This window comes from Cyprinus carpio, chromosome A9 (genome assembly GCF_018340385.1).
Source record: "Cyprinus carpio isolate SPL01 chromosome A9, ASM1834038v1, whole genome shotgun sequence".
Lineage (NCBI taxonomy): Eukaryota > Metazoa > Chordata > Actinopteri > Cypriniformes > Cyprinidae > Cyprinus > Cyprinus carpio.
In genome coordinates this window covers 26,206,832-26,216,994 of record NC_056580.1, presented here as the reverse complement: position 1 = coordinate 26,216,994, position 10,163 = coordinate 26,206,832, and the positions used below count along the sequence as shown (strand labels likewise).

Below are 10,163 nucleotides of genomic sequence, written 5' to 3'. Positions count from 1 at the left end.
CTATAGCTTTGTGTTTCATAAAAAAACTTTGGATGACAGAATTTTCCTTTGTGGATCAGTTATTCTTTAAATGATCTGAATATAATATTTAGGCTTAAATTTATGATTTATGTATTTGAATTGCATATAAAAAATTCCATCTATTTGGATTGCACATTAACTTAATGTTATTTGTCACTCAAAGAAATAAATAAATAAATCATGGTGTAGTTTATTAACTATTTGCATCTTTGATTTTATGTAAATTATATTTTCAAAGTGCATTCATTCAAATCACTTAGAATCAGCATTAAACTGTTAATTGTGAAAACGATTACATATATTCAGTTCAAAAAATGCTTCAGAGCAGTTGAATAAGCAATATTCAATGAATTCAATTGTATAAGATTGAAACAAATTGGACTATTTCATGATAAATATATAAACCTGGCTTCTATGTATTTAACACATTCAGTTTTTTAGAAATCTTACCTGCTTCATTAATGTTTGACTGACAAGTATGCATCACATTAGGTTTATATTATCGTAAAACTGTGTCATCCAAATGGAAGGAAATTTTATGTGCAGTTCAAATACATAAATCTTACATTTAGGCCTAAATATCTTTTGAGAGTGGACTTTTTAAAATGAAATAACTGGAAAAGGTACATGAGACATATCTAAAGTGCAGTATTGCAGTACACTTTTAGGTTCACTCTTTTTGCAGTCCTGAGTGGAGACATGCAATGCTACTAAAGAGTTCGGTGGGTCCTCCTCCCCTTAAAAGTGGGAGGGAAATGGGCTGTGACAGTCGTAGACACAGCCTGAGGACACCGTCTACTTCTGTTGACTCAGGCAGAAGTGCACTTCACTTCAGAGCCTCCTTCATTCGCTCACACGTCACCTGAGGAACGCTGTGCTGCGCACCTGCGCTGCTCGCTTGTGGCAAGAGACAAAGGTGAGTCACTTTTCGACATCTAATAAAAATATGAGTGTTTCTTTTATTACTGTTTTTTCAGCTTTGCATTTTTAGTCTGGTAATAAAGTCTCTATGGAAGGTAATATACTACCATAATGTACAGTACATGCCAAGCAGGTTTGTATGAAAAATAAAATCAGTGTGAATTATAGGATACATGTGCCCTTGGAAATTGTTAATGGTTTATTGATTCATGTTTGAGAAGAAATGCATTAATTCAAAAAGAAAATAAGAAAAAGTGTTTTGCATAAAAAAGAGATCTTTTTGTATTGCATGTGCATTATTTTAAGCATGTTTACCCTACCAATGTTACCCTACCAAATCATTATAAATATTTTGTAGCATATTAAAGTAAAGGAAATTAGTAAAATAATCAAAACAAATACTTTTAATGTACTTTTCTTTTCTTTTTTTCTCACATTTTTTCACAGTAATGAGAATTATTATAAAAATTATATTTTTGTATTGCATGTGCATTATTTTCATGTCATTTAAGCATGCTTCCTCTACAAATGTTATAATTTGCATTATTATAAATCTTTTGTAGCATATTAAAGGAAATCACTGAAAAATAATCAAAACAAATACTTTTAATGTTCTGTAAATACTTTTTTCAAATTGTTTTTGTATTTTTTTCTCAAAAAAAAATTCCACAGTAATGAGAATTATTATATCATTATATAATAGAATATTTTGATGACATTTCCCACTTGCCAAATTTCTTATTGCTATTTTATATATACAATCAATGGCCTTAAAATAAGCTTAATTGTCTTCATGCAAAATATAATGTCTTATTTTCGTCTTTTGATTTTGGCATGAAATGTGATCTTGTGGAGAAAGAAAATGTGCTTTACATAAAGAAAATTATAAAAATGTAAAAAATATCTATGCATTGCATTATTTTTAATGATATTTAAAGCATTGCTTCCTCCACTTTTATATTTTTCAATTTGCATTATTATAAATGGTTTTGTAATTTATTAAAGTAAATATACCAAACAATCAGTGGCCTTAAAATAAGCATAATTCTCTTCATGCAAAATCTTATTTTTGTCTTTTGATTTTGGGGTAAATTGTGTTCTGGACATGTTCTATTAAAGTTTTTAATAATATATACTAATATATTATTAGTTTTGCAGGAATGACAGTCATGGCTCACACGTTGAGCTGGTCTCTGTTGTGTTTTGGTTTACTGAGTGTTTGGGCTCAAGATTTCTATGAGGAAAAAACCGGGCCAACAAGAGTTAAGACCAGGGGACAGACGGCAGCTATTTCACAAAGACACGAGGGTCAAGGTGAGGCGACTCATTGTTAATATGTGACAGTACGTATGCATGCAAGTAAATTCATATTTTCTGGTTTTTAAAACCCTATTTTCATGTCCCGTCCTACATGTTTTCTCATTGAATATCCGGTTTCACACATTATGGGGCTAAAATGGGTTGCAAATGTGTTTCATGTTGACTTTAAATGCTGGTTGTCTTACCATCTATGTACTATAAACTTATAGGTCACCATAAGTACATCTTATAAAGCTCATCATAAAGCTATGCCTTATGTTTATGCCTAAAAACATGCAATGTCATGTTACGACATACTAGACATATAGCAGCATATTTAAAGAGCGTCTAGAAGGAGGATATGTCTGGATGTAGTGATTTTGGAGCCCTGAGGCATTCAGTTCTCCTAACATGAACATGATTTATTCATATCTGTCTAAGAGCCGGTAGGTTATGTCTTGTCACCGGTGACATGAAGACTGATGAGCTGCTGTGTTAAAAGTAAGATCAGTTGACAGATGTATTGCTTCTTGAGCCCAAAAAGGATCATTAGGGGACTTAGAGGATAAAGATAACATTGTCTTTTTAAAAAACATTCTGGAATAATGTAACTTTTAAAAGAAATGTAGACAGACAAATAGCCAGATAGATGAGGGCTGAGCACTATTCAGAACTGAATTTGCTTTTTAAATTCCAAAATTGAATTGAGGCTGTAAACAGGATGTGGAATTGGAATTTGAAATTAATGAAGCATGACAACTGGAATGACATGCAAAGAAATGCATATTGATGCTGTCAGTCTACTTTTTGATTGCTTTTAATTAATTTATATATATATATATGTGTGTGTGTGTGTGTGTGTGTGTGTGTGTGTCCTGCTTCCTGCTTAGTAGAAATATGTATTTTCTGGCCATTATTTTGTGTGTGTATTAATTCACTTATATTTTATAGATCAATTAATTTACAACGATTTAATTTATTCAATACTTTATACAATATTATATATACTGTATAATGTATCTAATTTACTCCCTTCATCATATATATAATTTACTCAACATTTTATAAAAATATTATATAGTTAATTTACCAAATTCACACAATATATCTAATATATCGTTTATTCAATATTTAATAAAATATTATTTTTTTCTTTATGCATTATGAATGTTATCATACACAACATATTATTTATTTCTGGTAACAAACACACACACACACACACACACACACACACACACACACACACACACACACAGTTTTATTACTGATTATTATATTTTATTATTTTCATAAATTTACTTACTTATTAAACTTATTTAACTTACTTATTTTAGAACATTTTCTTTCCCACAATGATCTAATTTACACAAAGTATAAAATACGATCTACTTTACTCAGATGTAATATATCTAATTTACTCAATATTTAATAAAATATTATATATTTATATATGAATTTTGATTATATTATATATGAATCTTTATATTTATTTTTTATAAATCCAAAAACAATGTAAAAAAAAACACATTTTGTGGTTTTGATAGCTGTGCTAATTGATGACAATGTTTAACTTAGTAAAGAGAAATATGTTGACTCATATTCTACATAACAGGGAATAAATTAATAATTACTCAGTATTACTCATGTATTCATTTGTTTTGTCACAAAACGTATTATGGACTAATGAATTTCCTTTGTTGTTTGACTATGTTGAATTTATTTGAATTGCTACACAGTAAATTTCCAATCAAATGAAAAGAGAGTCAGTTCTTAAATTTATAGCCAACTGTTTAATAGTTTGTTAACTTTTCTTTAACATCGTTTTCCCTTTTTCCTTTGCTGTGGTGTCAGCCATCTTGGATGAGGACTGCAGTCTGGAGCTGGCCTTCCTGCTGGACAGCTCTGAGACAGCCAAGGACAACCACAAGCAGGAAAAACAGTTCACGATGGACATTATAGAAGGCCTCCAGAGCATCCGCTTGGATACAGGTCGCAAACTCAGCTGGAGAGCGGCCCTGCTTCAGTACAGCAGCCACGTCATTATCGAGCAGACCCTCAAACAGTGGAAAGGTTCGGAGAACTTCAAGAACAGCATCACACCGATGGCCTACATCGGCCACGGCACTTACACCACCTACGCCATCACCAACATGACCAAGATATTTGTGGAAGAATCGAGCCCAGAAAGCATCAAGATTGCCCTGCTCCTCACAGATGGGACTTTTCATCCCAGAAACCCTGATATCTTCTCTGCTATGGCTGATGCAAAGAACCAGGGCGTGAAGGTCTTCACGATTGGCATCACCCGTAGCGCCAATGAACCTGCCAACACAGCAAACCTGAGACTGCTGGCCAGTACACCGGCCAACAAATTCCTCTATAATCTACAGGACACGAATGTCATGGAAAAAGTCATAATTCAGATTGTAAGTACGATGTCTCCAATCACCCATTCTGTCCTCATACTGTATGTATAGGCAGGCCCACACAAAATTCTCCACAAATTTCCATTCAACTCATTCCAGCAACTTGAGTATTTGTGTATTCATAATTTTGGCTTCAGCTACCAATAAGGGTATATTCAGCTTCATTTATTACTTTTTAACGTTTAAATGCATTTCACAGAATTCCACAGTTTTTTTCTTTACCTAAAATGAGTGCAGGAAATGCAAAATGTCTCCAGATTTTATCTGGGTTTGTTCAAGAGTTATATGCTACTAACACTTCTCCAGCAGAGAAGTAGCCAACTACATAGAATTCTTTTTACACGTTTGGGTATCTATACAGATTTGATCCCATTTCAATTCACAAACTTTCATTTCGATTCAGGGATTTGAATTGATTCTGATTCATTTGTGCATATTTTAGTTTTATTGTCCATAGATTACAAAATCAATCAATATCAAACACACAGCCAATTAATAATATAAGCCTGAAAATGATTATAACTTAATGTTGAAGGGTTCAGTGTGTCCATTTAGACTGAGGATTATTCAAACGGTAGCTTACTACTGAATCTTTTTTTTTTTTTTTTGTGCAGATTATTGGTCGCACTCATAGACTGTACGGTTGCAATGTATGTTTTTGATTCACTAAACCCGTTCAAAAATGATTGTGTCTCAGTCTACACTTGGTCGTGTTCATTCCAGTTAAAGTTCCAGTTCAACTTAACGTAGGATGTGGCCAATTCAATTAAAATTCACACTCATGACTCAGTTCTTAAATTCTAAAATTGACTAACTGTTATATACTGTTTCTGTTAGTTTTATATTCTTTTACATTATCATTATTATTATTCCATCATTGACTGTGATTGTAACTTGATGAAAGATCCAGTGAGTTCATTCATTTGATTCCTCAGACTGATTCAACATCTGAATCTTTTTGAATGATTCATTTAAAGAAACAAGTCGACTCATAAGACTCACTATGGTTGCACTATTTTCTTTTGATTTGCTAAGAATCAAAGAACCAATTCAAAGGAGTTATTCTCTTGGAGTCGGGTTGCACTAGTTGATGATAATGTTGCACTGAACAATATGGCGTGCACCCAACAATGAAAACTCAATAGAAATATGTAATTTCAGGCCATTATTTTATGGTACATTATTTTATTGGTGGGGTGGGGGGGTGGATCAGCCTAAACTGGTTTGCTGGTCTTAGTTGGTCACCTGATTGTTGGTTTCTTCTGGTCAGGTTTGCTGGTTTTAGAGGGGGACTTGTTAGCTGGTCTGGCTGGGAGACCTGTTAAACCAGATAAGACCAGCTAACAATATTTGGTCAAGTGTTTGACATGTACAGGTATTTGAACATAAAGAAGAAAAAATAATTATGTGCTGCTAGTGTTTTGGGACCCCTGACACCTAACAATTGGCCTTTCTACACTTCATTTACTATAATAAGAGTAAACATGTCCTGTTTCTGACATGCATCTAGGTTTATATATTCCATAAATCTTTGTTGTCATTCCTACTGTTATATGGATATGTATTTAAAGCAGGTTTCATTTTTCTCATTTGAGAAAAGACTAGGCATGTTAAGCAAGACTAGGCATGTTAAATGATACTGCGTCCTTTAATCACATTTGTTGCTCGGGGAGGTTAGTATAATGTATGGCCTGATATTAACTGTTCACACTTTACCCAAACTGCAAAAAATGAAAGCTTTGCCATTGCCGAAGAGCAGCAATTATAATCTAATATACCAGCTATTGTTTGAACTAAATCTAATCTTCTTGTTTTTACATCTCTACACAGGCTCAGCTGGCAAACGATGGGGTAAGTAAATAATATTTCTAGTCTTTTATGTTAATATTGCATTAGTGCAGTGTTGAGGAATAGCTTACTATCCTCCCAAACTCTGTACTATAGTAGTCAGATTCATTGTAGTGAACCATTTCTTTCAGATTAGCAAATGAAATTAACTGATTTGAAAAATTATTATGTATTTAGCATAGAATTATGTATTTAGTCAAATGTACACACACACACCATTTTTTTTTTTTTTTTTATGCCATAAAGAATATTTTCCTATCTCAGCATTATTGAAACACAAAAAAAAAACAAAAAAAAACCTTTTCCATTTACACACTTTTCTCTATTTTTAGTGTCCTCTGTCCCCAAAGTGTGCTTGTGAGAAGGGCGAGAGAGGACTCAGTGGCCCGGCTGTAAGTATTTTCATTTTAAACTTCCTTCAACATGGGACAGTGTTTCCACGCGAGCCCACAGGCGCATTTTTCTCCTCTTTTTTCTGTTCCTAAGAGGTATGGATTCCTTTGAAGAATGCCAACAGTGGGAAAAGACAGGCATGATTCTAACTGCTTTGCTTTATAAAAGTCAGGATAATTATCGTCTTTGTCAGGACCCCTCAGCACTACCTTGGGGAAAACACAAAATAAGATTCCTCATAAGAAGTCTTCTTCATGTTGAGTCTGTTGAAACTGAAGACAGTGTAATTGCATGTTTTCGCTGAAAACCTTGACTTTAAAACACTTACGGGTCCAAATTTAACATTATGCCACACCTGCCAATGATGGGTTAATAGCCTTAGTAATATATATATATATATATATATATATATATATATATATATATATATATATATATATATATATATATATTTGTCCCTATAACTGCAGTAATTTAGCATTCTTTCCTTGCATTTTTTAAAAACACATAAGCCATTGTATCACTTGCAGAAATATACGCAGTCTTCAAAGTTACTACTTCAAGTTGAGTTTGATCAAATAGATGCACTGAACAAGTTCAGACTGACTTGAGATGGAATTATATGAAATTGATTGCTCATTAATATGGTTTATAAACCTAAACTGTAGTGTGTAGAAGGGAGGATCATTTTAGAGACAGTTATTCATTGACAGATGCCTACCCATCATTATCCAGGTGCTTTCACCTCTCTGGGATTCCACACATTCTCATGACTATAAATTATAGTCCTCAGTAATTGTTCTCGATAATTTACCGTTTTCTGGCCTGTACCTTTAGACCCTGTCCAGATGCAGAGTAAACTCATGACACAATAAACCAGATGACATAAAAAACTCAAACTCCAGAATAATTTCATTTGAACTCGTTAAAAAAACAGTTCACTCTACATGATATTTTACATCGTTTTTTAATAATTTTTTTATTATAATTATTATTATTTTTTTATTTAAAATTACTTATATTTATTGTCAGATTTAGCTAACTTCTTGGAACAATTATTTACAAATTTGTCCCCAAATAGTAGCTAGGTTAGAAACATAAACCAGTGTTGGTATTGTTAACTAAAACTTAAAAAGATTAAAAAGCTGAAATGATCTAATAAAATTTAAATATTAGATGAAAATTGTAAAAAAAAAAAAAAAAAAAATGAAATGTTGCCTTGGCAAATTTTAAGCTGAAGTACTGAAATTCCTAAAAATAAAACTGAAATAAAAATAAAGCTAAATAGAAATACAATAAAAAAATGACTAAAACTTAAAAATGATGAAAAAAATAAGATGTACATGGACAATATAAGAATGAAAAAATATTATTAAAAATATTTATCATTAAAAATATTATTAAATATTATTTAAATATTATTAAATATTAAAATAGTATATAAATAATGCTAAAATAATGCCTACATAAAAAACTAGGGGTTGCTTGCCAAACTGTTGTTACTGTATGTGCCCTCTATGTAAATTAAAGGGACAGTCCACCCAGATTTGAACACAAAAGAAGATATTTTGAAGAATGTTCCAAGTTTCTGGTCCCATTGACTTCCATAGTATTTTTGTCTATATAATGAACGTCAATAGGACCTGAATCCATTTGCTTACCGACATTCTTCAAAATATAAAACAAAATGCATACAGGTTTTCATTTTGGGGTGGATTATCCGTTTAAGTGCATGCACTGAATTTTGATTGGTTAGCTTTACGGGTCTAATAAACCCATCAGACACATGAGGTCAATCGTTTTTTCACTCAGAGCAAACATTTTTAGTGCCATTGACACTGCTGCTCACTTTCTCCTATTTCCCCTGCAGGGAAAGAAGGGTCGTCCAGGTGAGGACGGAGCCCCTGGGGCTAAAGGTCACAAGGTCAGAATTTTGTCTTTATTACTGTAAAGTCTATCTGTCATTCTCTCTGATGTGTGCTTGCTTCTGTGGATGCACACGGGAAATGTGATGAGGAAGCTGATCGCTAGTTATATTGTTGTATACAGTATTTGTCTCTTCATGTTTCTCATTTAGTTTTCGTATCACTTTCTCAGATTGAACAGGAATCAAGACTGATAGACTGTATTCTACAACCCTTTTTGAAAAACACTTGTTTTGTGCTCTTGTTAGGGTGAAGCTGGTTTGAGTGGACTTCCTGGTCGTGAGGGTACAGAGGTGAGGGCACAAAATCACTATAAGCTTCAAGTATTGTGCTACATCATTAAATAATTGAAAAAATATTTGCTATTTGCTATCTGGGTACTATTTGCTAATTAGGTAAAATGAAAAGGATGTACAAAAAAAAAGGTCTTCTAAACTTCAAATGTCCAGTGGTGTAATCATCAAAACAATAGTAACACAAACACAAACACAAATACAATATGTGTGTGTGTGTGTGTGTGTGTGTGTGTGTGTGTGTGTGTGTGTGTATGTATATATATATATATATATATATATATATATATATATATATATATATATATATATATATATATATATATATATATATATATATATATATATGTATATATATATATGTAAAAAAAAAAAGACAAAAAAAAGGTCATCTAAACTTCAAATGTCCGGTGGTGTAATCATCAAAACAATAGTAACACAAACACAAATACAATATGTGTGTGTGTGTGTGTGTGTGTGTGTGTGTGTGTGTGTATATATATATATATATATATATATATATATATATATATATATATATACACACACGGTTGTGATGTTATTTCCTGTTTTATGGTTTTCTTGTCATATGACAAAATAGTTTCCTTTTTTTTTTATTATTACATCACATTGACCTTTATTTGGCAGACTTTTTAAAAAAAAAACAAAAAAACAAAACTGCTTTACTGTAACATTAATAAAAGATTTTCAAATTACTTAAATTTGTTTTCAAATATTTTTTCATTACAATTTCCAGACAGTCACGGCACCTAGACATTATTGACTTGAAGCCTAAAAAAAAAAAAAAACATTAAAAGTAACCTTAACTCACAAATTAAAATATGTTGTCAAATATGTATGAACTGCATTTTATGTATTTTTTTAAATGAATTTAATATATCCAGAGAGTAGATTAGTGTCACATCATTGACCAACATGCAAAAATAAACATAAAAAAATACAAATTAGGGCTGTCAAATGATTAATCACGATTAATCACATCCAAAATAAAAGTTTTGTTTACATAATATATG

The 10,163-nt window shown here is 31.8% G+C and overlaps 1 protein-coding gene across 2 annotated transcripts in view; it reads left to right on the top strand.

Annotated features, from left to right (window-relative positions):
• Positions 1 to 803: 803 nt before the first annotated feature.
• Positions 804 to 10,163, top strand: part of col28a2a (collagen, type XXVIII, alpha 2a) — a 28,182-nt gene continuing 18,822 nt past the window's right edge. The window contains exons 1-7 of one of the 2 annotated variants that reach the window (XM_042764280.1): positions 804 to 937; positions 2,101 to 2,256; positions 4,096 to 4,670; positions 6,501 to 6,521; positions 6,851 to 6,910; positions 8,782 to 8,835; positions 9,085 to 9,129. In XM_042764280.1, the coding sequence (XP_042620214.1) occupies positions 2,103 to 2,256; positions 4,096 to 4,670; positions 6,501 to 6,521; positions 6,851 to 6,910; positions 8,782 to 8,835; positions 9,085 to 9,129 (909 nt within the window). In that variant the 5' untranslated portion in view covers positions 804 to 937; positions 2,101 to 2,102. Of the gene's footprint in view, positions 938 to 2,092; positions 2,257 to 4,095; positions 4,671 to 6,500; positions 6,522 to 6,850; positions 6,911 to 8,781; positions 8,836 to 9,084; positions 9,130 to 10,163 lie in introns of both variants that reach the window. The other variant, XM_042764281.1, reaches the window with a different exon arrangement.